The sequence below is a fragment of the Kogia breviceps genome, chromosome 18 (assembly GCF_026419965.1).
Source record: "Kogia breviceps isolate mKogBre1 chromosome 18, mKogBre1 haplotype 1, whole genome shotgun sequence".
NCBI classification, from domain to species: Eukaryota; Metazoa; Chordata; class Mammalia; order Artiodactyla; family Physeteridae; genus Kogia; species Kogia breviceps.
Window position 1 is genome coordinate 3,086,739 of NC_081327.1, and position 27,870 is coordinate 3,114,608.

General features: G+C 53.1%; 2 protein-coding genes across 3 annotated transcripts in view; one reads left to right on the forward strand and one right to left on the reverse strand.

Moving 5' to 3' along the window:
- Positions 1 to 7,192, forward strand: TMEM150B (transmembrane protein 150B). The gene is made up of 7 exons (XM_059044308.2): positions 1 to 230; positions 550 to 625; positions 1,348 to 1,407; positions 1,503 to 1,570; positions 1,750 to 1,877; positions 4,090 to 4,273; positions 6,762 to 7,192. The coding sequence occupies exons 2-7, from the start codon at positions 558 to 560 to the stop codon at positions 6,959 to 6,961; spliced, it is 708 nt and encodes a 235-aa protein (XP_058900291.1). The 5' UTR covers positions 1 to 230; positions 550 to 557; the 3' UTR covers positions 6,962 to 7,192.
- The window catches only part of BRSK1 (BR serine/threonine kinase 1), a 26,055-nt gene continuing 5,351 nt past the window's right edge, over positions 7,167 to 27,870 (reverse strand). For both annotated transcript variants that reach the window (XM_067018812.1, XM_067018813.1), the window contains 15 exons: positions 25,932 to 26,048; positions 25,812 to 25,845; positions 25,658 to 25,726; positions 24,101 to 24,247; positions 23,602 to 23,633; positions 23,145 to 23,315; positions 22,309 to 22,406; positions 21,936 to 22,095; positions 21,647 to 21,707; positions 20,828 to 21,194; positions 20,313 to 20,361; positions 20,096 to 20,219; positions 19,180 to 19,378; positions 9,200 to 9,289; positions 7,167 to 7,754 (listed from right to left, as the gene is read on the reverse strand). In XM_067018812.1, coding sequence (XP_066874913.1) covers positions 7,597 to 7,754; positions 9,200 to 9,289; positions 19,180 to 19,378; positions 20,096 to 20,219; positions 20,313 to 20,361; positions 20,828 to 21,194; positions 21,647 to 21,707; positions 21,936 to 22,095; positions 22,309 to 22,406; positions 23,145 to 23,315; positions 23,602 to 23,633; positions 24,101 to 24,247; positions 25,658 to 25,726; positions 25,812 to 25,845; positions 25,932 to 26,048 — 1,876 coding nt within the window. In that variant the 3' untranslated portion in view covers positions 7,167 to 7,596. The remainder of the gene's footprint in view (positions 7,755 to 9,199; positions 9,290 to 19,179; positions 19,379 to 20,095; positions 20,220 to 20,312; positions 20,362 to 20,827; positions 21,195 to 21,646; positions 21,708 to 21,935; positions 22,096 to 22,308; positions 22,407 to 23,144; positions 23,316 to 23,601; positions 23,634 to 24,100; positions 24,248 to 25,657; positions 25,727 to 25,811; positions 25,846 to 25,931; positions 26,049 to 27,870) is intronic.

The window sequence follows — 27,870 nt, forward strand, 5'->3', positions numbered from 1 at the left end:
AAGGCAGCTAGGGGCCCCTGGAAGCTAAGGTGCTGCCCGCTCGGTTCTGAGACCGGAAGTGGCAGTTTGGGAGGGAGCCCTGAAGAAACTGGAGGTCATGTTCTTGGCCTGACAGTGTCTTTGGCTCTTCTGGAACGCCAACAGTCCCACCCCGCCACCCAGCCCTGTTCCCCAAACCTCTCACGCAGCGCCCGTCCCAGGGTGGATAGAGCCAGAGGGAGCCTGGACAGGTGAGCATCCAGGGGGAGCCCAGAAGCTGGCAGGGCAGGGAGGGGCTGGGAGAGTCTCAGAAGCTGGGTGGGGCAGGACAGCTAAGAGAAACTAGGAGATCAGGACAAAGGACTATGCAAAAGATAGGGAATGTTTCCCAAGCGGACAGCTGGCTCATTAGACCGGACCTTTGCCCATTACTTATGCCTGGGAGCCAATGGAGGCCTCAGGGGCGGTGGCCAGGATGTGACACACCTGTACCCTTAGGGCTGGTGGCTCACCCGAGAGACAGAGAGACAGAGTTGTGACCTCAGTCCCTGCCCCTCTCCGTCTCTGCAGACCCCGGCATGTGGGGATACCTGTCCCTGCTGCCTGCCTTCCTGGCATTCTGGGCTACTGCTGGCATCTGGACCGTGTGAGTGAGAGGCAGGACGGACCCCGGGGTCTGAGCGGGGAGGGGCCGGGGGCCTGGAGCCCTGGGTCTGAGGGGGGAGGGGCCGGGAGCCGGGACTCCTGGGCCTGAGGGGGGAGGGGCCGGGTCCCTGGACCCCTGGGTCTGAGGGGGGAGGGGTTGGGGCCCTGGACCCCTGGGCCTGAGGGGGGAGGGGCCGGGGGCCCTGGACCCCTGGGTCTGAGGGGGGAGGGGCCGGGGGCCTGGACCCCTGGGTCTGAGGGGGGAGGGGTTGGGGCCCTGGACCCCTGGGTCTGAGGGAGGAGGGGCTGGGGGCCCGGACCCCTGGGTCTGAGGGGGGAGGGGTTGGGGGCCCGGACCCCTGGGTCTGAGGGGGGAGGGGCCGGGGGCCCGGAGCCCTGGGTCTGAGGGGGCAGGGGCCGGGGGCCCTGGACCCCTGGGTCTGAGGGCGGAGGGGTTGGGGCCCTGGACCCCTGGGTCTGAGGGGGGAGGGGCCGGGGGCCCGGACCCCTGTGTCTGAGGGGGGAGGGGCCGGGTCCCTGGACCCCTGGGTCTGAGGGGGGAGGGGCCGGGTCCCTGGACCCCTGGGTCTGAGGGAGGAGGGGCTGGGGGCCCGGACCCCTGGGTCTGAGGGTGGGGGAGCTAGAAGTCCGGTTTCTGCGCGTCACAGAAAGAAAAGTTTCTTCGAACTCCCTCTACTCTCTTTGGTGTCTCCTCGACTTCAGTTTTTCGCTTGCTGTAGCCAACAAGGCTGTGAACCTCACGGAAGGCTTCCCCTATATCAGGTAGTTACGGTGCTTGGGGTCGGGGGGGTCCGGAGGGAGGAAAGAAGGGGGTCCTGGCTCTGAGGAGCTACAGGATGACCCTTTATCTCCCCCAGTCGATGTGGAAATAGCCCCCCTCAGAGCTGCATCTTCAGCCAGGTGCTCAACTTGGGAGCTGCTTTGGGTAAATACTCCCGCGCACACTTCGTTTGGTGTCAAGAGGGCCTCGGCACCCAGCCTCCTCCTCCCCCAAATCCAGCAGTGGGGCACTCACTCCAGGACCCACATTCTCTTCCACCCCACCCCCAGCCCCTCCCCAGGAGTCTGGGGCTCGGCCTCCCGCCCATTTCCCTCTCCTCCCAGCCGCCTGGACCTGCATTCTCCGTTACCACCAGCTTCGGGACTGGGGGGTCGGAAAGTGGCCTAACCAGCTGATCCTGTGGATGGGGCTCCTCTGCGCCTTGGGCACGTCCATAGTGGGCAATTTTCAGGTGAGACGCAGCTGACCAGCCCAGGTTCTTGCCTGCCCGAGTCTGGGACTACAACTCCCAGCATCCCCGGGGGGGCAGGCTTCTGGTTTTGGGGGGCTGGTCCCCGCACGGCCTCCTGGGACTTGTATTTCTCTTGTGGCTCTCGGGCCGTGGAGGGAGGGCGTTCTGGTCTCTGGATAGAGGCCGCGTGGGTGGCTCTTTGTAATTATCCCGTTAACCCCTAGGAGTTTGGGGTAATTCACTGCCATACCCCCATTTAATGAGAAAATTTCTCAGTTCACTCCCCCCCGCCCCCTCCCCCGCACCCCCCCACTCCCCCGCCGCACCGCGCTGCACCGCGCTGCTTGGCGGGATCCTATTTCCCCGACTAGGGATCGAACCGGGGCCCTGGGGAGTGAAAGTGTGGAGTCCTAATTACTGGACTGCAGGAGAATTCCCCACTTATTCTTAATGTTTGCCATATCGATGGAGTGTTCTCTCTGTAGAAGGCACTAGCTTTATACGTTGTGCAGGGTTATTTTAACGCATCTCCACAAGAACTCCAGGGAGGTCCTTCTTGGTCAAATCCCACAGAGATATTTCTTTATCAGCCGGTTCGTGGTGGTCAGAGATGAACCCAGATTCGTAGACTCTAGAAGCCCACATTCTTAGCCACAAAGCTCAGTAGATATTTGTAGAATAAATAAATGGATGAGTAATAGGAGAAATCTTATTGATTTATTTTATCATTTTATTTTTTATCTATTTGTTTTTCAGTATGATGTCTCTGATTCCAAACCTCTCCCACCAAAAGGCCGTGGAAGCCTCAGAGTGTTTAGACAAGAGGCTGTCTCCAAATTAACAAAAATTCCCCATGACATTTGCATAGCAAATCATTCACTTATCATGTATTCCTGTGTTCATTAACCTTTGTTTTCCTTTCATTATTATATTACCCCCCTCACCCCCGCAGAAGCTTTTTTTTTTTTTGGCTGCTCCCTGCCTCATGTGGGATCTTAGTTCCCGATCAGGGATCCAACCCGAGCCCTGTGCGGTGGAAGCCTGGAGTCCTCACCAATGGACTGCCAGGGAAGTCCCCAGAAGACTTTTTTAGACATTTTCTCCTAATCATCCTTTCCCTCCATGAAGTTTTTAGTTTTTTCCTAATATTTATTTATTTATTTGGTTGCGTGCAGTCTTAGTTGCGGCAGGGAGACTCCTTAGTTGCAGCACGCGGGCTCCTTAGTTGTGGCCCGTGGCCTCCTTAGTCGTGGCTTGCCGGCTTCTTAGCTGTGCCATGCAAACTCTTAGTTGCGGCATGCATGTGGGATCTAGTTTCCTAACCAGGAATTGAACCCAGGCCCTTTGCATTGGGAGCACAGAGTCTTATCCACTGCGCCACCAGGGAAGTTCCCCCCACCCCACCCCTGCCATGGAGTTTTGAATATGAAAACATTTTAATATAACACATACTATATCTGTAAGCCAGAAACCCTTGTCATATTTCATATTTTTTCACCCTCCAAGAACCAATTTTTACTCCCTTGGTGGTAACAATCTGCTCTCTTCTATCCGGGTTGAGAATGAAGGATTTATTCCACTAATATTTTACGAGGCTTGGGCTTCCCTGGTGGCGCAGTGGTTAAGAATCTGCCTGCCAATGCAGGGGACACGGGTTCGAGCCCTGGTCCGGGAAGATCCCACATGCCGCGGGGCAACTAAGCCCGTGCGCCACAACCCCTGAGCCTGCGCTCTAGAGCCCGCGAGCCACAACTACTGAGCCCGCGTGCCATAGCTACTGAAGCCCGCGCGCCTAGAGCCTGTGCTCCGCAACAAGAGAAGCCACCGCAATGAGAAGCCTGCGTGCCACAATGAAGAGTAGCCCCTGCTCGCTGCAACTACAGAAAGCCTGTGCGCAGCGACGAAAACCCAATGCAGCCAAAAATAAATAAATTAAATAAATAAAAAAATAAAAAAATTTTTTTTTTACCAGGCTCTACTATGTGCCAGGCCCTGTTTTAGGGATGGAGGCCCCAGCAGTGAACAGCAGGTTTAAATAAATGCCTGGCCTCGTGGAGCTAACAGCCAATGCACCTAATCAATCAGCCAGTCGCCGGGTATGGCAGTTTTCCAGCACAGTCCGTGGAGTTGGTCCTGGCGCCTCCCCGCGTGGCATCACGGCCCTCCCCCTCCCGCAGGTCTCCCTCTCAACTCTGCTCCCTTCCTCTCCCAGGAAAAGAACCAGCGGGCCATGCACCTGACGGGGGCCTTCTTCGCCTTCTTCGTGGGAATATTCTACTTCTGGCTGCAGCTCCTTCTCTTCTGGAGGATGAAGAGCCTGCCCCAGCCTGGGGCTCCCTGGATCGGGCCACTCCGTCTGGTCCTCTGCAGCATCTGCACCATCCTCACCGTGGCCAGTATCCTTCCTGGGGCCGGGGACAGGTGTTGGGGGCACGTCTTCCTCGGGGTGGGTCTGCTGTGTGCTGTTGAGGGTGCCCCTTCCTTTCTCGGCCTCGGTCTCCGTGCAGGTGTTGTCACCGAGTCCCAGCTCTGGGGTCACGCTGCCTCCACATGCTAGTTGGGGGAGCAGGGGGAGCTCCTCTGGTTTCTTCTCAGTGCCTCGGTTTCCTCATCTATCAAATGTGGATAATAATAAGGGATGTGAGGAATGCAGGAGATGACACATGTGAGGTGCTTAGAACGGTGCTGGGCACATAGTGAGTGACCAATACAGGTTGGGAGATCGATAAACCGAGGACAGCAGTCCGTTTGGGGTACCGCTCTGTGCCGGGCATCGTGCTGGCTAAGACCGGAAACGGAGGTTCAGATGGCCAAGAACCGTCACGAATGTCAGTGGCAGAGCTGGTGGTAGGCTGGAGGCGGCTGGTACAGGGTCTCCTGAGCTGTCTGTGTGTATCTCTTCCCAGCTCCATGTGCAGTGATGTCATGTTAGTAATAGCTTGAAACGGCCAGGAAACTGACGAATGCTACAAATCAGAGCCAGTTGTTACACATTTACCAGCATGCCTGTGGGTGGAGCCTCGATTCCAGCCCACTTCCGAGTCACCCCAGAACCCACTAGCTGAGCACACCTCCGGGTGAGCCCAACCACTCTCTGAGCCTCGGATTCCCTATCTGTAGAATGGAGTTGCTTTCTTCAGAATAATGATTACTGAGAAGCAGTGCGCTGAGAGAGGAGGGGCTGCATGCTAAGCCTTGGGGAGTGCGGCCCCCTGTGAGGATGGTGGAAGGGGAGGCCAGAGGTCGTTGGCATCCAGAAGAGGCTGGAGGGAACCCAGCTGAGACCCTGGGCTGGCTGCATTCATAGGATCCCTTTGGAAAATTGGATCCATTTTCCCAGCAAAGTGGAGGTGGCGACCTCGTTTCCCAGAGCAGCAAATTGAATCCGGTGAAATGGACAGGAAGGGCCGGCCCCCGAGCTCAGCCTCCTGCAGCTGCAGAACCAGCATCCGTGCTGTGCAGCAGCAGCAGGCGCAGTTAACGATGCGGTCTAGGCGGCCCCTTTCAAACTCCTGCCTGTGTTGGTCAGTTCGGCTGCAGGGTTCCCATTCTGCGGGGCTCTGACGTCCCTTGGATGCGGGAAGTGGGGGACAGGGCCAGCGGAGTGTCATAAGGGCCGGAAGGCTGCAAAGAGAGGTCTGAGACCTGGCTTTTGAGCTGGTCTTGCAGAACAGGCTGCTCTTGGCCTGGGTTGGGTGAGGGAGGGAGGGACACCGCGGGTACATGGCGGAGGGTGGGAGAACCAGCCCAGAGGAGGAGATGAGGCTGCTGGCAGGAGATGCAGGCTGGAGATGAGCATCTCCAGCGCTAAAGTGGGGGATTACAGGCTTTTGCTTCTGTACAAGTGCAATAGGGAGCCACAGAAAGCTTGTGAGTGGGGGAGTTACAAAGTCAGTTCTGGGGTAAGCACTTCTTTGTCCTAGGATCGGTGGGGCTTGGGGATGGTGTTGGCCTTATTCACTGTCTAAAAATCCTTGAACGAATGAAATAATGTCTAATCTGATCTAGGAGGGGTGAGTGGGAGCTGGGTTGGCTCTGAGAGGAGGAGGAGGAGTGCTCCAGTGAGGGGGGTGGTCCCAGAAAGCGAGAGGCATCTCTGCAAGGTGGGAGCTCAGAGTATGTGTTGACCAGTGGTTACAAAAAAGTTTTAAAGAGCTGGGACTGTGGAGCTGGAGGAGGCACAGGGCCGACCAGTAGAGACGCCAGGCCAGAAAGAGATGGGCAAGACAGAGAGGACAAGACTTGGGGTGTCCAGCTGGCCGTGGGGATGAGGGAGGGGACAAAGGCGATTTCCAAGGGTCTGCTAGGGAGCAGGAGTGGATGGTGTTGTTACGGAGGTCGGGGTACCCCGAAAGAGGAAGAGCTTTTAGGGAGAAAGGGGGATTCTGTTTGGGGGTGAGCAGGAGGGGCCTGTGGGCCCTGGGTCGGGGGAGAAAGTTGCAAGCACAGCCTGAGGCTGGCGGGTGGGGTGGAAGTATCTTTAGGAAGCCCTGCATTTTTGGAGGTAGAAGCAATGGCGGCCGGTTGGCCCCGGCAAGCGGGGAGATGGCAGAGCCTTCACGGGGTCAGGGAAGGCCGACAGGAAGCTAGGAGCCTTGTTCTGGGATATCGGGAATGCAGCGCAAACCGGAGAAACATGCAAGGGCAAGCGTTTAGAAAAGAGCTTGAGACAGAGGCGGGAACTGGAGGGCATCCCTTTGAGAGTCTGGGAGTTGCTAAGGAGGGTGTTCAGCCAGAGGGGCCATTCCAGCCAGGGCAGGGCGGACATGTCACGAGCGGGCGCCCAGAGATGGACGGTCTCAGCCTGCCCAAGGTCGCTCAGCAACCTCGCCGGGGGCTTGCGGACCCTCCCCGAGGCGCCGTGCCCTTGACCCTGCTGTACAGTGGTCGTCCTCCACACCTGGTCGCTGCGCTCAGCCTCTGCCGCCTGCGAATGGGTCGTCGCCACGCTGCTGTTCATCCTCTTTGGCCTCTTTGCGGTGGACTTCTCCGGCCTGGACGGCTGCACCCTGTGTCTCCAGCCGGGCCCTGGCAGCCTGAGCCCCCCGCCGACCTCCCCCATCTCCCTGAAGGTCCAGCTCTGAACACCTGCTCAGCGTAGCGTCTTCACATCTCCTGTCCCTGCCATCTGGTTCCGCCCCTGCAACCAGGGCCACCCAGGAAGCGAGAGGCCAAGCAAGGCCAGCCAGCCATCCCTGATCAAGGATATTTATTATTATTATTATTATTAATTTTTTTTTTTTTTTTTTTTTGCCGCTGGCGGAATCAGAGACACGGACGCAGGCAGGATCACGCGAAATCAGAATTCCTTTCGGAGAGCAAATCCGTACAGAAGGTCGTGGGGGAAGGGAGGAGACCAGGGGAGGGGGGCCCAGGAAGGGGGAGTTGGGGACACAAGGACAGATGGCCCTGTCCGTCCGGATCTGCTAAGCCACCCCAACCAGACCCCATCCCTCCCCCACCCCACCCCGCGAAGAGATTGATCAATAAATAAAATAATAAATTAATCAATAAATAAAATAGAAACAGCTCCCCCCCCAGTCCCCCCAGAACCTCCCCCGTTGGGCACGGCCCCCTGAGCCCTATCCCTGCAGGGCAAGGCCGGGTTTGTTGTGTCTCCCCCCTCCCTACGTACTCCTTGGGCCCTATTTACAGATTCACAGTTGGGGGGCAGGGAAGGGGGTGGAGGGGGTGCCCCTCCTTCCCCGGCCCCCTGGGGTCAGGGTAGGGGGGTCCCGTTGGTGGCCAGGAGCTTCTTGTCCTTAGGGGGGCCTCGGCGGGGAGAGCCGGTCAGCTCTGGGTCTGGGCGGCCGGGCGGGGGCTGCAGGCTTCGGGGCGGGGTCCCGGCAGGCCGGGTCTGGGCGCCGTTCTTCTCGTCTGTGGGGGAGGAAGCGACCTGGCTTCAGGAACCCCAGGGGTACCGAGGCCAGGGACGTGCTCCGGCAGGGGAGGGGCTGCCAGGGGTCACACACGCCAGTAGCCGGGCCTGGCTTCCCTAGACCAACGAGGCACGTGTCCCAGGCGCCCCCAAACCTAAGGCTTTGGAAGCCAGGCCACGCCCCAGTGAGACCTGGCCGGCCCAGCTCAGGAGACACCCTCAGAGACTCTGGTTACAGCACCGTCTGAGTCCCCCCATCATGGCCAGAGGGCCCCGTTACTTTCCACTGGTTGTTAATGGAGCCCAGCGGAGCCCACAGCAGATCGTCTGGGGGTCTCGGGCTCTCCCAGCTGGCCCTGCGTGACTGCAGTTATCTTTCTGTGGGGGCTCTCGCTGCCCAGACTAGGGGACCGCGGTGGCAGTGCTGGTTGCCAGTAGCCCTGCAGAGGTTTCTGTAGGGCCCAAAATAGCACCTGTAGCAGAGGCCAGCCCCTTAAGAGACACTGATTGCTGGAGGCCTTGTTGCCATAGCAACCAACGGGGCTCCCCCGCTTTGGGGCAGACCCAGAGGTCCCCCACTGCCCCACTCCCCTTATAAGGCACGTGGCTCGGGGCCTGGGTGTCTGTGGGCCCTACATCTTTGAATGCACGCCCTTTTGGGAACTCTGGTTGTCAAGGCCAGCTTTCCTTGGCAACTGGGTCTGGAGAGGTTCAGGGGGTCTTCCTCACTTCCGGTCGCCCTGGGGACCCAGACGAACAGAAAGCAGAGTTTCTCCAGCTCCCTACTACTGAGGCCCTCCCGCCAGGTGCCTTGGTGTTAGCCTGCTTAGCCTGTGCGGGACCTCTGACCTCCAGGACTGTACGGTAGCAGCTTGACGTTGTTTGAACTACGGAGTTCGCGGTTTGCGACCCTGGCCTCGCTGACCCCCGGTTGCCAGGGGGTTCTGCTCCCGGTGGCCGGCGCTGGCCCAAGGCCTTGAAAGCCAGGACCAGCAGGGCCAGGAGAGCCTGAGCGTCCGCAGAGAGGACGACCAACTTGTCTCGGTTTTAGCACTGCGACTCCTGCACCCCAGGGGCCTCTCCATCCTGAGCAAACCAGGATGGCCGGCCCCCCTCCTCCAGAACACAGTTCAGGAGCCTCTGTTGGCGGGAAGCTCCGCCCCCTCCGAGACGGACACGGGTCATCCCCTTAGGGATCCCTGGAGGCCGCCTCCCTGGTGAGGCCTTCCCAGGCTCAGGATGGCCTGGTTCCCTCGGAGCTCAGGCCCCAGCCTCTCCGGGAACCTGCTCCCAGCGCTGCAGGCAGGAAGGACCTAAGGGCGAGAGCAGGTGGGCCCTGCCGCCCACAGCGGAAGCCTCGCCAGTAACACCACCGCCCCCCCGCAGCACCTGGCCACCAGGAAGTCTCCCCTCCGCCCCACGGGTGCCCCAAGGTGCCTCCCACCTGCCAGGGCCTGCACGGAGGGCTGGTCATGAGTGCTCAGCAGCTGGGCCTGGATGGTCTCTACAACCCGCTTGAACCGACGGCTGGGACCTGGAAGGGGCAGGGAAACAGACCGATGAAACAAAATCCATATTTTACAACGAGACGAGAGACTTCGAACACAACAATCGTCTCTGCCGGTTCGGGCCTCCTCCCTCCCCTTTAGCGTGTGCTGTGCGCCTGCATTAGCCACACCTGCTTAGGAGGTGACTTTCTTCATCTTGTCAGGAGCCACGAAGACCCATGACCCACACCACTCGCTTTGTACCCGGATTGTGTAAACTGTCAATAACACATCATTTAATGCACAGCCCTCTGTCTCAAAAATTTATATAAGTGTGGTTTGACCTCTAATGGCAGAACAGTGTCGGAGCTTTCTGAGCGGCCGTTCCCTTCCTCGGTTATAATCCTCACTTTGCCTCAACGTTTTCCACGTTTTTCTTAGATTGACCGATTAACTTTTTCGTCGCCGGGCATGGCGTAGCCGGCAGGATATGAGGGACACCCACCAGAGCGCACCTGGAGTCTACGGGAACCAACGCTAAGTACCAGCATGGGCCCATTGGCCCCCCCCAGCTTCTCGGTACTCCTCAAGTGTTCTAACGAGTTCTCCTGATAGCTGGATCTTGTTGTTTGAGTGATGATCCTGAAAATGTTATTCGAGCTGTTTTCACTTGAGACTTGGAGTCTTAAGGGGCACCCGTGTATTCCCTAGGCAGGACCTCGGGGTCTGGGCAAGAGGCCCAGGGAAACATAGGCGGCTGGGTTTTTGTTAAATTTGGCTTGATTGGAAGACTTCCCTGGTAGTCCAGCGCTTAAGACTCCTTGGCTTCCACTGCAAGGGGGCGTGGGTTCGATCCCTGGTCGGGGAGCTAAGATCCCGCATGCCGCCCCCCCGCCCCCCCCCCCCGCCGTGAGGCCAAAAAATAAAAAATAAAATAAAATAAATAAATTTGGCTTGAATTGAAAAAAAAAGAAGTTGCTATACGGTCTGAACAAAACTTTTGCTAGTGAAATGAGAGACTGAATCATTCAGCTCTTAAGAAAAAGGGAGGGCTTCCCTGGTGGCGCAGTGGTTGAGAATCCGCCTGCCGATGCAGGAGACACGGGTTCGTGCCCTGGTCCGGGAAGATCCCACATGCCGCGGAGCGACTGAGCCCGTGAGCCATGGCCGCTGCGCCTGCGCGTCCGGAGCCTGTGCTCCGCAATGGGAGGGGCCACAACAGTGAGAGGCCCGCGTACCGCAAAAAAAAAAAAGAAAAAGGGAGACCCATCATAACCATTAAGTAAATACTGCTTGTGGAGGTGTGACGGGGAATGGGCAACAGAGGCTGATAACCTAGAACTCCGAGGACCTGTGATGGTTTTAGGCTGTCGCAGGGAGAAACCGAAACAGGTGAAAGAGTCGAAGTCACCCACGGGTCACTCCCTGGGGAGCTAGACTCAGAGGCAGTGCACACGCAATCCGTGACGCTGCCCTCAGAAAGCTGACTGCATCGTGTTTCCGATCTGAATTAGGCTATGACATTAATAACGGGAAACTGCCTCAAAGGCCAGCCAGCTCCCGTGCAGACAGCCAATGGCAATACCAGCTGGGCTTATGTATGTTTGCAACTTCTTAATTGGAATTAAAGGAAATCTGTCCTGAAATGGCCAAGGTAGGTTTCTTTTCGTTTTTTTTTAAAAAAATATTTATTTATTCATTCGGCTGCACTGGGTGTTAGTTGGGACACGTGGGATCTTTTAGTTGCGGCATGCGGACTCTTAGTTGCGGCATGCGGACTCTTAGTTGCAGCATGCGTGTGGGATCGAGTTCCCTGACCAGGGATCAAACCCGGGTCCCGTGCATTGGGAGCACAGAGTCTTAGCCACTGGACCACCAGGGAAGGCCCCAAGATGGGTTTCTTTAAGCCCCCCAAAACTGATTTTTCATGCTCAGTTAAACCCTGCAGTCTCCTGGACCTCTGTCCACAGGGTCTACTGGAAACAACAGTAGTTAAGAGTTTTTCTCGGGGGCTTCCCTGGTGGCACAGTGGTTGAGAATCCGCCTGCCGATGCAGGGGACGCGGGTTCGTGCCCCGGTCCGGGAGGATCCCACGTGCCGCCGAGCGGCTGGGCCCGTGAGCCATGGCCGCTGAGCCTGCGCGTCCGGAGCCTGTGCTCCGCAACGGGAGAGGCCACGACAGTGAGAGGCCCGCGTACCAAAAAAAAAAAAAAAAAAAAGAGTTTTTCTCTTTTTAAAAATTAGGTTTGCAGGGGAAAATATGTGTACCGCTAGCTTCTAGGATCTTTTGAACTGGAAAAACTTCTAAACTGTAAAATTTTAGACACCTCTCATCTTATTTTCCTATTTTCATTCATATTTACAATTTTGAAAGTCTTCAAAATTCCAAAATAGCCTCATTGAGGGACTTCTCTGGTGGTCCAGTGGTGAGGACTCAGCACTTTCACTGCAGGGGCCCGGGGTCTGACCCCTGGTAATGTGTGATGTGGCCAAAAAACAAAGGTCCCATTGAAAGATTTGTTGCAGAAGGCTAATGAAAAAACCAATGATATGAAAGGTAACTAAAAGGTACCTAAAAGTTTACTGCTGCCCTCTATCCCCCTGTATTTGAGTTCTCCTTCTAATAACCCTGTCTGAAGTGCCTGTCCAGTCTGACGAGGCCCCTAAATGGTCACCTTTAGACATGGGGCCACCGGAGGCTGAAGGGTGGGCCCCTTCCCATCAAAGGCCTACCTGACTGGCCACAGTTAAAGATTTTCTTAAAACCCGGGGAGGATGCTCAGAAGTGTTTGTAAATGGATGACCAAGATGGGAGGCCACCGGTGTGACTAAAGTGACCACAGCTGAAATTCGGAGCCTGATAGGAATATGGCGGGTGGGGGGTGTCTTCTCACCTAAGCTAAACGAGGGAAAGTAAAACATTCCAACATAGGTGAACGCCCCCGTCAGTCCTTAGATCAAACACTGAGGTGGTCTCCCTGCTCTTTAGAAATTAAGAACTGTCCTTGCTTTACAAATCTAGTCTTTACAGGCCCAGAGGTTCAGCTCCAGAAACAATCCCAAACCCACCAATCCTTTTATCACTCCCCAAACCTTCCCTCTTTATCTTAAGAGGCTTGTTAAGTATTGGGAAAAAAAAAATTCTGGCCTTTAGAGAACAAAGTCCTTCTAGGAGAACATGCCTTTCTCCTCCTATGCCTTTGATATGCAAATATTCTACCTGGTCTCCTCCAGGAACTCTTTTTTTTTTTTTTTTTTCTTCCCCCATTACGCGCGCCTCTCACTGTCGCGGCCTCTCCCATTGCGGAGCACAGGCTCCGGACGCGCAGGCGCAGCGGTCGTGGCTCTCACGGAACCAGCCGCTCCGCGGCACGTGGGATCTTCCCGGACCGGGGCACGAACCCGTGTCTCCTGCATCGGCAGGCGGACTCTCAACCACTGCGCCACCAGGGAAGCCCTCCAGGAACTCTTAATTCCACTATCTTTTTAAAATGCAAATGTCAGGAACGGTAACTCTTATAAAAAAGAACAAAAGGGAGACAGGTAATTTGAATCCAACCTGTTCAGTAATGGATGGGTTTTACATTATGTAACTGATTCATGGCTGACATTTTGGAATGGAAACTGTGGGGTGTCTGTTTTTGTGTTTGTATGTGTCTGTCTGTGTGTTTGTATGTATCTACATATGTGTGTTGCAAACGTGTTGCCAAAATTAGTTTGTAAGTGGAAATTACACTTGCAAGGAAAGGAAATTAGGCACTTATATAAATTCTCAGAAATAGAAAAAAACCTAACCCCAATGACTTTCAGGTTTGCGTGAACCGGGAAATATTGAGTCTAGCATTAATATCTGGTACTAAATTTAGCTGAAGCTTGTTGCATTAATTAATATAGACGTGTCTTTTTTGCGGTACGCGGGCCTCTGACTTTGCGGAGCACAGGCTCCGGACGCGCAGGCTCAGCGGCCATGGCTCACGGGCCCGGCCGCTCCGCGACACGTGGGATCTTCCCGGACCGGGGCACGAACCCGCGTCCCCTGCATCGGCAGGCGGACTCTCAACCACTGCGCCACCAGGGAAGCCCCCACACATGTCTTTAGAGTCATCAGTGTTAAGTATAATATTTTTATTGTACCCAGGTTTACTATAAATGAAATAAATGAGATATTATTCCTGTTACAAAGTCTGTCAGCAAGAAAAATAACTAGATGTGATGAAACTTTTCAGTAAATAAAATAGACGTAAATGAGATAAACACTTTTACGTAAACTCTTTAGGAAAAATTATGTTTTGGGAATGTCTATCTAGTAGTCTCTCCAGATTTTGATAACTTGAAACTTCATGGAGGTTTGCTAAACTAAGTTAAACTACAGAAATCCATTGAATATCCAAATCCTTTCCAAATAAGATACTGGAACAGTAATTACTGAATATATGCTTCTTTTTACAGAGAAACTAAAGGTAATTAGGACTATTAATAAATATGGTTGATGCCACACTAAGACATTTTCTGCGGGAAAAAAACACTTTTTCTAGAAACTATAAACAGTATTTATAAGTTTGCTAACCTATGGGATGCTAATGTAAAAGTTCATACTTGCTAACTACTTAGTTTGTGCTAGAAACTAAGTTTTAAGGTTAAGAATTATGCATATGTTTTTATTTTATTTTTATTTATTTATTTATTATTTTTTTTGTGGTACACGGGCCTCTCACTGTTGTGGCCTCTCCCGTTGCAGAGCACAGGCTCCGGACGCGCAGGCGCAGCGGCCATGGCTCACGGGCCCAGCCGCTCCGCAGCACGTGGGATCTTCCCGGACCGGGGCACGAACCCGCGTCCCCTGCATCGCCAGGCGGGCTCTCAACCACTGCGCCGCCAGGGAAGCCCAAGAATTATGCATATGTAACTAAAGCTACCAAAATAAACATTTCAGTATGCAAGAAAGTGGAAGGTATGTTTTCAGTAAAAGACAGTAGGAAGAATGGAAATACCTTTTGTTAAGGGAAAACAAACACCAAAGAAAAAGTTTTGTGCATGTTCAGGATTGGCTAAGATTAAATTGAATTTAATTCAATTGAATTTAAATTTAAACTCAATTGAATTTAATTAAGTAAATGAATTTTATATTTATTTATTTATTTATGGCCACACCGTGCCATAAATAAATAAATAAATCCCTGACTAGGGATCAAACCCAGGCCCTCAGCAGTGGAAGCACTGAGTCCTAACCACTGGACTGCCAGGGAATTCCCGTAAATGAATTTTAGTATTAAAGTGTTACAAAATCTGAATTTGGTTTTCTCTCTATTAAGAGGACAAAGTTTTCTGAAAATATTGATCTGCTTTTGAAAACAGACTGTAAAGTTTCTTTAGCTGGTAATCTGTTACAACTTTCAGCATTTGCTTTTGAAATCTTTTTTGTGACTTTGGTTAAGTGAATACAGTGACATATGTCCTATTTGACCAATTGTTTTGAAATCCTTTTGATTATTTTTTAAATTCATTATTTTTGGCTGCGTTGGGTCTTCGTTGCTGCGCACAGGCTTTCTCTAGCTGTGGCGAGTGGGGGCTACTCTTCCTTGTGGCGCGCGGGCTTCTCATTGCGGTGGCTTCTCTTTGTTGTAGAGCACGGGCTCTAGGTGAGCAGGCTTCAGTAGTTGTGGCACATGGGCTCAGCAGCTGTGGCTTGCAGGCTCTAGAGAGCAGGCTCAGTAGTTGTGGTGCACGGGCTTAGTTGCTCCGCGGCATATGGGATCTTCCTGGACCAGGGCTCGAACCTGTGTCTCCTGCATTGGCAGGCGGATTCTTAACCACTGCACCACCAGGGAAGTCCTCTTTTTGATATTTTGACGAACTCTCCAAATATCAAACTCTAATCGAAGTTCTTTTGACCTCTAGCTAACTTTGGGATGCTTCAGAGAGGGCCCCTGGAGCATCTCAGAGAGAAATATTAAACTAATTAAGTTTATTTTGTATGTTAAATCACATGGGAAGCATTGTCAAATGAGAGGTTATAAAACTTCTTAGGTTGTATCACATAGACAAATGTCATTAATATATATATTCTATAAATTATATGGAATTCCTAAAAATCTGGTATGTCCTGATAAAATGTTATCAATCATAATTCTAGTAATTATTTTAAAACGTATGTCACGGGCTTCCCTGGTGGCGCAGTGGTTGAGAGTCCGCCTGCCGATGCAGGGGACACGGGTTCGTGCCCCGGTCCGGGAGGATCCCACGTGCCGCGGAGCGGCTGGGCCCGTGAGCCATGGCCGCTGAGCCTGCGTGTCCGGAGCCTGTGCCTCGCAATCGGAGAGGCCACAACAGTGAGAGGCCCGCGTACCGCAAAAATAAATAAATAAATAAATAAAACGTATGTCACAGCAGTAACAAAGTTCATTTGTCAGTCGCATTGGAATCAGGTCTTTAACCTTGACTGTTAAAGTCTTTTGTCGTTTATAGACAGTTATTGTTGTACTCTGATGCTTTTGCCTAAAAAAATGCTTAATCGTCAAGAAGATTCATAGAAAGGACTTTTTGACAAGTACAGGTTTATGATAACTTTCAGATCGTACTGCTGAACTGGGTAAGAAATTAAAGCGTACTAATGGAAAACCTGGTGGCTTCATAAAACTGTTATGAAGATTAAGATCAAGAATTAGTGGGCTTCCCTGGTGGCGCAGTGGTTGAGAGTCCTCCTGCCGATGCGGGGGACGCGGGTTCGGGCCCCGGTCCGGGAGGATCCCACGTGCCGCGGAGCGGCTGGGCCCGTGAGCCGTGGCCGCTGCGCCTGCGCGTCCGGAGCCTGTGCTCCGCAACGGGAGAGGCCGCGACAGTGAGTCCCGCGTACCGCAAAAAAAAAAAAAGATCAAGAATTAGTCACATAGGACTGAGAGAACTGATGAATATGGTTATAATTTGGGGATTTTGTCTGAAATATTGCTGGTTTTTAATCTGTGTTTTCCAGATATAAGGAAACCATTCCCCTCAACCTAATTATGACTTGACTTGCAGCAATTTGGTAAATTATTCCTTTATAAGCAGAATTGAAACATGTATCTTTTCTCTTTACCTGTTGTCTCTAGATTTTGGAAACTCTTAGGTTCCCAAGAGCTTTCTCAGGTAGATAAGGAAAGCCACCTCCTGACAAGTGCAAGAAGCTCAAAGTATTTTAGGGACCTCAAAAAGAGAGGAATTCATCCAAATACATAGATATCTCAGGTGGAATCTGTGACACATCTTTGGCATGGATTTCCTGGCCTCAAGAGGTTTTTTAAAAGTTCAATCTGAGTGACTTCCCTGGTGGTCCAGTGGTAAAGAATCCGCCTTACAATGCAGGGGATGCAGGTTCAATCCCTGGTTAGGGAACTAAGATCCCACATGCTGCAGGGCAACTAAGCCCTCGTGCCACAACCACTGAGCTTGTGCGCCTCAACTAGAGAGCCCGCGTGCCACAAACTACAGAACACAAGCACTCCAGAACCCCGGGCGCCACAACTAGAGAAGAGAAAACCCGCACGCCACAACTAGAGAGAAGCCCGCACTCTGCAAGCAAGAGCCCACGCACCGCAATGAAGGATCCCACATGCCTTAACAAAGATCCCGCTTGCTGCAACTAAGACCGATGCTGCCACAAATTTAAAAAATAATAATAATAAATCAATCTTTAAAAAAAGTTCAATTTGAGAATGAATATATGTATACGTAAAACTCAATCACTTTGCTGTATACGTGAAACTAACATGACATGGTAAATCAACTATACTCTTTAAAAAAACATTCAATCTGAGATCCTTTATGAAAAGTTCCAGCACAGCCAATTTAAAACAGCTTATGTTTGGAATTCCCTGGCAGTCCAGTGGTTAGGATACAAGCATTCACTGCTGTGGACTCAGGTTCGATCCCTGGTCAGGGAACTAAGATCCCACAAGCTGTGTGGTGAGGCCAGAAAATAAATAAATAAATAAATAGGGGCTTCCTGGGTGGCACAGTGGTTGAGAATCTGCCTGCCAATGCAGGGGACATGGGTTCAAGCCCTGGTCCGGGAAGATCCCACATGGTGCAGAGCAACTAAGCCTGTGCGCCACAACTACTGAGCCAGCATGCCACAACCACTGAAGCCCGTGTGCCTAGAGCCCATGCTCCACAAGAGAAGCCACTGCAGTGAGAAGCCCACACACCACAACGAAGAGTAGGCCCTGCCGGCCGTAACTAGAAAAAGCCCAAGTGCAGCAATGAAGACCCAATGCAGCCAAAAATAAATAAATAAAATAAATTTAGAGAAATAAATAAATAAAACAGTTTATGTGGTCAATTAACCAGACTTATTTTGCAAACAAATTAGTCTTAATTTGGTAGAAATGAGAGTAATTTTAGAAAGAAAAAGATTACATCTCAGTGGATATTAAATTCTAGTTTTGTTAATTGAGGCCTGTATTTACTGCCTAATAATGAACATGCACAATGCAAATGCAAGATAAAACTGGCATTAAGTCCTAGTGGACAACTTGGAATTGACCTTTAGTCCATGCCAGACATCTTACTAGTACAACCCCCTAAAAGGAAAGAAATAACTTGGCTATTAAAACTCAACATCAAGGGACAGGATGGACTCAGGGCAAGTAAGCAGCCACCTTTGCATCGAGGGACCAAATATTTGATCACCTAAGACTTTCTGAAAGGCTGTTCCCCAGTTATAATCCTCAGTTTGCCTTGAACAAAATTTTCTTTTTTTTTAGATGGACTGATTAATTTTTTCATCAGTAAGACTGACTTGGGGCTGGGGACAGGGAAGGCGCTCCCACCCTGTGGAACCAGTCCCTCCACCCAGCAAAGGACTCTTCTCCCTTGCCTCAAAATCCCCCTATTGGGGCTGGGCATAAATCCATGGTTTGCAAGTGGGTCTAAGAAAGATTTGACTTAAAATAATGATGTGCGTTGTTTTCTATTTAAACGGGTTCTAGTTGAGGCCATGAAGACCCAGAAACGTAAGAAAAATAAATGGGAGGGAAAAAAATCTTAACATTGAGAAAGTTCTGCATATTAGTCTTTAAAGAAGAAAAAAAAAAAGAGCCATAGTTCATTTTGGTGATGTAATTCCCCAGTGCCCCAGAGCAGCTTGGTTAAAAACTCTAGGAACGGGCTTCCCTGGTGGCGCAGTGGTTGAGAACCCGCCTGCTGATGCAGAGGACACGGGTTTGTGCCCCGGTCCAGGAAGATCCCACATGCCGCGGAGTGGCTGGGCCTGTGAGCCAGGGCCGCTGAGCCTGCGCGTCCGGAGCCTGCCCGCGTAACGAGAGGAAAAAAAAAACCTCTAGGAACAAGCTCATCTCCCAGATGTGCCATGTTAAGATTGGTGAAAAGGACAACAAACAGAGGTATTCCTCATTATCCAAACTCTTGTTATCAGGACGCAGGGACCAAGTAGAATTGGAAGCAAGGCACTTCTGTGGTTTTCATCTCTTGTGCCAACTCTTGATTGGTTGTGGCTGCCTGCTGCAGAGCTCAGCAGAAAGTAGTGCTGTGATCGATTGGTGATGTCTGCTCTGGGTGTAGGAATGAGTTTTGACAGCAGAGTACCACAGTCTTAATCTAGGAAGAGTCCAGTGCTTTGAGGTCAGGAGGCCTCGGTTGAGCCCCAGTTCCGTCACGATCTGCAGTGTGACTCTGGGCAAGTCAATTTACCTCTTTGGGATGCAGTTTTCTTCTCTGTGAAACCTCAAAGGCTGCTAGGAAGCTTCAAGGAAGTAGTGCACATAAAGCACTTGGCATGTTGTGAAGGAGAGGATGTGGGGGGTCTGGGAGAGGACAGGGCTCACAGAGTCAGCACCATCTCCTCCTCCTGCTTGCTGCCCTCATGGGCTGCTACCCTATCTCAGCTCTTTTGAGCATCCCACACACCAGGCTGGGGGCAGCCGCATCAAGGGAAACTTACCGGAGATGAGAGTAAAGGTGACAGAGTAGATGCCACCACCACCGCTGCCGTCCCGCCGGGGGGAGGGCTCTGGACCCTCAGAGGAGCTGATGTCCACCTGGAAGCGGACGGGCTTCTGGAAGACGGAGGGGCCACCACTGGCCTTGTACTCAGCCCTGAAGCTGGTCTGTGACAGCACACTATGACTCAGGCTGGGGATCTGAGAGAGGTGGGGGACAAAAGGAGGGGGTGATTTCAGCGACCGGACTCCAGGGGACAGATGAGCAGCCCTATGACCAGCTCTGCCCAAGGAACTACCGGTCCCCTCAGCGACCAGGGGCAAAGAATAACAGGAAAGGAATTGGGAGGCCCCACTGTCCGCTGGGATTTGTAGTTTTCTCTGCCTTAAAAACAGGGCATCAGAGGAATGATTGAGCAACTGAATCCCGAGGTAATAAGGACTCTCATATCTGGTGCCAACCCCAGGCTCCAGAACCACATGAAACAAACTTCTTCCTTCCTCCACAAACACTGGCTAAAGTCACATCTGTCTCAGAAACTTTACGTCCCATGAGCCCCTAAAGCAAAAAACCACAGGACCCAATGGACAGCCCTAGACTCCACTGGAAAAGGTAGTTCCTTTTGCCAATCTCAGACCTGGTGGTAGGGAAATGGCAACTCACTAGTCCTTGGTGGATGCTAATATGTGGGAAATTGTAATTCAGGATCCTGTTTCACCAATTCCAAGCCCCAGGGCGCAATAAACTTCTCCTGCCTCCATGCCCCCACAAAGACCAAACCCAACTCGGGCTGGAAAACTGCAAATCTCATGAGCCCCAGGTGGAACTCAGGCCAGTGCTAAGGTGGTGAACCCCAGAGGCTGCTGGGATTTGTAGTTATGTGGTGGCGAGGTTGCATGGGGACCCAGGCCCCTCACCGACAGGAAGGCATGGACAATGTCCGCTTTGATGCTGCTGAGAGGTTTATCCTTTAGCACGAGGAATATTTGTTCTTCTTTGTCCAAGGAGATGAAGTTCCCGAACCAGGAGCGTTTTGCCAGCCTGAGTGGGAGGGGATAGTTGAAGGTGGGTCGGGAGGGGGCTAAGGGAATGAAATCCCCCTCCGGCCCCTCTTCCCTTCCTTTTCAGACTCACTCTGGAGAGGACTCTGGCGTCAAACTGGACATCTCCTCGGCAGTGGGGACTGGGGAGGGGAAAGCATGGTCAACACACGTCCATCATCCTGGTGTCCAGCACACAGGCCAGCAGTAGCCTCCAACCATAGGTTCCAGACCCCAGAGTCTATTCACTTCCCAGCAGCTAAACCCCAAATGGCACAAGCATGATGCTCCCTCTAGGGACGGGTCCCTGCTTAGGTCATGCCTCCCGAGGTGAGGCTTGCTAGCTATGAGCCAATGGGAAGGTGAGCCAGAGCACTGAAGGGGGCGTGTCTTTCAGACAGTTCCTCCTCCAGAGTTGGAGGCCCCGCCTCTTCCCTCCCCAACACCGGAATCTCTGCTCACAACAGCATCTTCACCTAGGATGTGTGAGTCCAGGCCCCCAGCCTCTTCCTTCCCGGGGACCAAGATGTTAGACCCCAGCCCCCACCCCCACATTAGGACTCAGGAGTCCGCATCCCCACCCCCTTCACCCGCAAAGGACCTCCATACCCTGCATCTTGCGCCGGTGAAAGCGTGGGGAGCCCAGGAAGCTGTTGCGGATGGAGTTGAGACGACTCCTCCAGGCGGCTCCCCCGACGCCACCGCCGGGGCTGGGGGGTGGCGTTGTCCCTGGGGTCCCAGTGGGGCTGGCCCGGGGCGTGTGCAGGGGCGAGTGCAAGGGGGTCCCCCCGGAGGAGCGTGGGGAGCCTGGGGGGCCGGGCAGGGGTGTGGAGCGGGCACTCGGGGGAGGAGGCTGCTCCCCGGCGCCCCCACCCCTGGGGCCCCGAGAAGGCAGCGTCTGCGTTTTGGAAGTCGGTGAGCCCCCACCCCGGGCCTCATCTCCAGCGGGCTCCGGTGAGAAGGAAAAGACCGGACTCTGCGGAGTGGTGGAGTCGGGTGAGAGGGTGGACTCAACTCTCAGGAGGCTCTAGGCCCACTAGCAGACACTCACAGAGGTGCACCCCAAAGCATGCTGGAACTTGTAGTCCAATTACTTCCCCCAACCCCATTGTTGCGGGGGGAGGACAGGGACTTCTTCTATCATGCTGACTGTAAACCCAGCAGTGACTAGTACCCAGTAGGCGCTCAACTAGCTTTTGTTAACTGAATAAATGGAACCCTTCAGACACACTGAAAACACAATCCTGTTAAGGTGGGAAATGGCCAACGGACTAAAATACTAATGAGGCCTTGGGTCTTTGGCCCTTTAGGGGCAAGGAGGCATCGTCCCAAGACTTCATGGGAGTTGTAATTTCTGCTGTTCCAGCTTTGCTCCACAGTGTCTTCACCTCCTTACCCCTTCTTAACCCATTTGGGACCTGGCCTTACCCTTGGGCTGCTCAGAGGGCTGGATGACAGACCAGTGGAGGCTCCACTGACACTACGGGATCTGTTTTCAGGACAGATTAAGAAAAAAAAAAAAATCAGGTGGGAGGGTTTCAGAAGGCTCAGATGTCCTCTCCCTTCCACACTCCTTTGAGATGAGGAAACGGGGCCCAGAGAGGGGAGGAGACTTGTCCCAATCACATAGCACCTTTGAGGTGGGTATGGGGTTAGAGCCCTGAACTCCCTCTCCACCCTGGGCTGTGGATCCCACTGGAGGGGCAGGGGCTCCCACCTCTGGCTGTGCTGGGCCATCTCCAGGGCCCGTCGGGTGGGCACCGGGGAGCCACCACCCCCGGCATCCGTGATGCTCAGGACTTCCATGGACTTCCGCTCTGGCCGCCGCTTCCCGTGACGGCTCAGCATGGGGGAATCCACACGCTTCCGGGGTGGGTCTGAGGGCCGAGAGTTTCAACCCAATCAAAAGATACACTGGTCCAGCTATACATGGCACTCGTACAGATGGGGAAACTGAGGCTCAGAATGGAGAGGGGTTTTGACAAAGGTCACAGAGCAAGTCAGGGAGTCTAAATGCAGAAGCTCAAGGCCTGCAGCCCTTTCTTCCCTCAGGAATGTGGGGTCTGGACTCCGAGCCTTGCCCTTCTCACCAACATCATTCCGAGGAGGTAGGTCCTGGTCCTCACAGCTGGGATACCGCTCCTTCCGATCCAAAAGCAGATAATATATCATTTTTTCTTGGTTCTCCCTATTGGGGGGGGCGGGTAGGAGAGCACTGGGGTCAAAGGTCAGGTCCCAGAGATGGTCTCATCCCCTCCCTGTGTCTGTGGCTCTGTGGGGCTCAGTCCACTCAGTTTCTCTGTCTACGGTTCCATTCTCCTAGGTATCAATAGGGTTGGTCCCTTTGTCTCAGTGTACATCTCAGCCTCATTTTACTCAACATTAATAATAATTATGGGGCTTCCCTGGTGGCGCAGTGGTTGGGAGTCTGCCTGCCGATGCAGGGGACACGGGTTTGTGCCGTGGTCCGGGAAGATCCCACGTGCCGCGGAGCGGCTAGGCCCATGGGCCACAACTACTGAGCCTGCATGTCCGGAGCCTGTGCTCTGCAACGGGAGAGGCCACAACAGTGAGAGGCCCGTGTACCGCAAAAAATAATAATAATAATAATAATAATAATAATTAGGCTAACACCTGAGCATTTACTATATGTAAGCACCGTGTGAGGCACTAAGTTGGCCTCAGCAACTATTAATACTTTTCAGCATCCTTTCTTTTTCCCACTGGTCCTACCACCCTCCTGGTTCCCCCTAGAACAGCTCCTCGCAGGAGCTTTGAGCCACGCCCTTTCTAGTGGCCTGGACCTCCGCATCAGGGGAGTCTGCGAGTGTGCAAGGCTCCAGCGCATGCCCTGCCGGCAGAGCTGCAGCAGCTCACCCCATGTGGCCAGGGTGTTATGTGTTAGACTGGTGTGGGGGGGTCTTACTCCTCGCTGCGCAGCTCGCGATGCAGCCGCTCGCGGTCCCTGAAGCAGCCCAGGGAAGCCATGCTCTCCAGGACATCAGGGTCCAGCTCTCCGTTTGATGGCAGGCTCCGCATGGCCACCCGGCGGCCTGGGGTTGGCTCCAGGCACGGGTCCGGCTCATGTTTCCCGCCCCTGGGGAGGAGAAGAATTGCAGCGAATCGGGGACCTCCTTCAGCAGAGACTCAGGGGTCCCGGGTCCCAGCCTGCTCCTTTCTTGGGAACCCGGAGTCCAGGCCCTGGAGTTCGGCCCCAACCTCTTCTCTACCTCTGTCTTCCTCCCCTAAGACCCCCTAGCCCCTCCTTATTCAAGAACCTCGGCATTCTGCCCCCTAGCTGGCTCTCCTGCTTTGGGAACCCACGATATCTGGGGTCCTCTCCCTCCGCCAGGGACCCAGGTGTCCAGTTCCCCCATACTCACAGGTACCAGGGATGTTTCTGAATTTGCTCCAGCTGTGAGGGGCGTGGGTCGTAGAGAAGCAGAAGTGAGATCGTTTGAACACAGTAGGCACGCAGTGAAAGTAGACTGGGTGATGTTGGGGGTCCCTAACGTGCCCCTCCCCTCCCCCAACCAAGGGCAGAACGACAGCACGACAGCTCATGTCTCCCCCTAGTGGCGGCTGTGCGGCGCATTCTGACTACTCCGGACCGGCCGGGCTTCAGGTCCCGCATGCGCAGTGGCAACCAGCCCCGCTCCGCTCCGCCTCCGAAGGGCCGGTAAGCGCATGCGCACTCCCGCTGTGTGTGTGTGTGTCGGGGTAGGTGGGCAAGGACCCCAGGGCCAGGGCTCAGCCAGCGATGCCCCTCCCAGCCGTCACCCCAGGGACCGACGGGCAGGTCTGGAAATCCATCCTCATGACTCCTCTAGGGATTCTGTCCCCCCCACCCACTGTCCCTCCATCCCCGCCCCCGCAACTCACGCTGAGCCTTTTCTCCGGCTCCACTTCGATCATTCCCCTCAGGAGGCTCTGGCAGTCTGGAGGAATGAAGTGGGGCATGTGGAAGACGCCTCGTTTCACCTTCTCCAGCAGCTGGCGGAGGTTGTCATCGTCGAAGGGCAGAGCCCCCTGTGTGAGAAATAACAGACCCCTCACACACAGAGCTTACGACGATATTCCAGGCGAATGTCTAAACGCCTCACACGCGTTGACACGTTTAGTCCTCACCGCAAGCCGCAAGAGGTAGGGAGCTATTACTATCTCCACGTGGCAGGTGGGGAGGCTGAGGCACGGGGCCATCCAGCAATTTGCCCAAGACCATCTGCCTCTGAGTGGCCGAGCAGGGATTTGACAGTGGGCAGTCTGGCTCCAGCGCCTAAGAGGCTGGGGCCGCAGCTTGGAGGCTGTCCTTTAAAAACATGCTGCTCCCAAGGCGTTCCCTGGTGGCCTAGTGGTTAGAATTCTAGGCTTTCACTGCCATGGCCCAGGTTCAATCCCTGGTCTGGGAACTAAGATCCCACAAGTTGTGGCAAAATAAATAAATACATTTTAAAAAATGAAAACATGCTTCTCCCTAGTTTCAGGAGGGGTAATCTTCATTCATTTAAAAAAAGTGAGCGTCCATGACAGGTCAAGGATCTAGGAGTGAACAAAGCAAGCCCTTGCCCTCCTACACTTCACACCCCAGAGTGGGAGAGTCTGGTGAGGGAGCTCTGTAGTGATGGAGTGATTGAGGTGACACTGGAGCACTGACTAGGCTGAGCGAGGCCTATGGGAATCTGGGAGTGTAGCAAGTTGAGTGGTGTGCCCCCAAAATTCATGTCTACCAGAACGTCAGACTATGACCCTGTTTACAAATAGGGTCTCTGCAGATATAATTCATTGAGGATCTGGAGGTGAAATCGTCCCGGCATTAGGGTGGGCCCTAAATCCAATGCCTTGAAGAGGAGGGGAAATCACAGAGAGATATCCCTCAAGGAGTTACACACACAATGACAACTCTTTTAGCTGCCAGGAAGGAGATAGCCTACCACAAGGAAATCTGACCACATGGGGGGAATGAAGTGGGCCAGGGTAGGCCTCCTGGAAGGGTGACAATTGAGGTGAGAGCTAAAAGAAATCCAGTATTAACTAGGTGAGCAACCGGGCTGGCAGGGATGGAAGAGCAGGTGCAAAGGCCCTGTGGTAGGAGCTGGGCTGATATTCCACAGTCTGGTTCTATTAATCATTACAGTACTGTAATCAGGATCAGTTAGTAAACAGCCACTTTCCCAAGAGCTCCAAGTCCTCCTGGCTGCCCCATCCCTTTCTGGGGGATCCACCTGGGCTATCTCACAATTCTGTGACTGAACAGTTAGCTCCAGGCACAGAGAGGGGTGCCCCCAGGATTTTGCTCTGTTGGTGAATACCCCCACCTTCCTGGTACCAGTTAAATATTTGGGAAACAACCCCTGAGGTGAGGATGGAAGTAAATGTTCTGTGCTTCCGCCAGGCAGGACTGTTCTAGAAACGGGGCAGGAGAGGTGAGGAGCGCCTTACCACAAGCAGGGCGAAGAGGATGACTCCACAGCTCCACATGTCCGCCCGGCGGCCGTCGTACTTTTCCCCCTGGAAGGGAGAAGGACCAGCCATCACGTTCATCTCTCCCAGGCTCCCTCGGCTCCGCTCTCCCCTCCACCTGCTCCTCACTCACCTTAATCACCTCTGGACATGCATAGTGAGGGGACCTGAGAGAGAGAGAGAGAGGTGGTATGAGCTTCTGGCCGGCTTCTGACCCCCTCCCTGGGGCGTAGGAGGCCGGGCCCCCACTCACCCACAGCTGGTCTCCAGGAGGCTGTCCCCCACCTGCAGGGACGCCATGCCGAAGTCCGCGATGCGGATGTTGTTTTTCTCGTCCAGAAGCAGGTTTTCAGGCTTCAGGTCTCTGTGGCTGAGACAGGACGGTGGGACTCAGGCCTCTGCCCTCTTCCCGGAAGCTAAGGCCCCATTCACTATTCTCAGAGGGGGACATGTCTGGAAACTTCTAACCAGGGACGTTTTCAAGCATGCCCAAGGTTGGAACAAGAATAGAGGAAGCCCATGTACCCACCCACTAGCTTCACCCATTATCAATTCGGGGCAAATCTTCTCTTATCTCTATCCCTACATATGCACTCCTTCCCCCACTGGACGATTTTGTAGGAGACCCCACACAGTGTATCATTTTATCCACAAATATCTGAATATGCGTGAAGTGAGATATTTTGAGGTAAGCAGGCAGATGATACTGAGCTGGTTCTTAAAACATTCGAATATTTCAATACTGAATAATAAAAAAAATACTGCCACCCCAAGCCCATCACTGGTCCCCCCCCCCCCCACCCCGGGGACAAACTCCTCAGGATGTAAGGGTTAATGTCTGGGGGAGGTGGGGCAGAAGATTCTATAGTTTCTCTTGGAAGCGGTCCTTAACTGGGTCATACTTGTTAAATCTGTTGACTATCGCCCCCTGGAGGCCAGTGTTTTTAATGTCAGAGTCTAGACACGGTGTTGACAAGTTAAACGGGCTGCCTTTTCATCACCAAGCTTTACTCCCAGGTCTCAGCCCCTCCACCCTGATCCCCATCCCAGAGAGGGAGGTGTGCAAACAGATGAGGCTGAAAGATGAACTGGAGGCATCTATTTTGCACCTTAATTAGTCACTAAAATGCTGCATATTGAATATCTTGTTTTGAGAGCTGCAAGCAATTCAATGTGGAAAGGAAGATGTTTTCTTATGAACATTTATATGCAAAAAAAAAATGACCCTCAGCCTTTACCCCACACCATATACAAAAATTAATTCAAAATGGATCTCAGGCCTAAATGCAAGAGCTAAAACTATACAACTTCTAGAAGAAAACACAGGAGGAAACCTTTGTGACCTTGAGCTGGGCAGTTTTTTTTTTTTTTGGCTGCACCACGCAACATGCGGGATCTTAGTTCCCCGCCAGGGATTGAACCCGTGCCCGCACCAGTGGAAGTGTGGCGTCTTAATCACTGGGCCTCCAGGGAAGTCCCTGGGCAAATATTTCTTAAATAGGAAAGCAAAAGCATGAATTGTAAAAGGAAAAAAATCAACAAACTGGAATTCATCAGAATGTACCACACTTTTGCTTTTCACAGGATATTGTTATAAAAATGTAAAAGCATGTCACAAACTGGGAGAAAATACTTGAAAAATATACATTTGATAAAAGATTTGTTCTTAGAATAAGCAACTCTTAGGAGTTGTTCCTAGAATTAGGAACAACTATTCCTTGTCCTGGAATAAAGAACTCTTACAACTCAGTAACAGAAAGACAAATAACTCAATTAAAAATGGGCAAAGGATCTGAACAGATGTTTCTCCTGGGAAGATATAGAAATGGCCGATAAGCACATGAAAAGATGTTCTACATACATCATTAGCCATCACTGAAATGCACATCAAAACCACAATGAGGGGCTTCCCTGGTGGTGCACTTGTTGGGAGTCCACCCGCCGATGCAGGGGACACGGGTTCGTGCCCCGGTCCGGGAAGATCCCACGTGCCGCGGAGGGGCTGGGCCCGTGAGCCGTGGCCGCTGCGCCTGCGCGTCCGGAGCCTGTGCTCCGCGGCGGGAGGGGCCACAGAGGTGAGAGGCCGCGTACCGCAAAAAAAAAAAAAACCACAATGAGATACCACTTCACACCCACTAGGATTAGGTATAATCAAAAAGTCAGATAATAACAAGTGTTGGCAAGAGATTGGA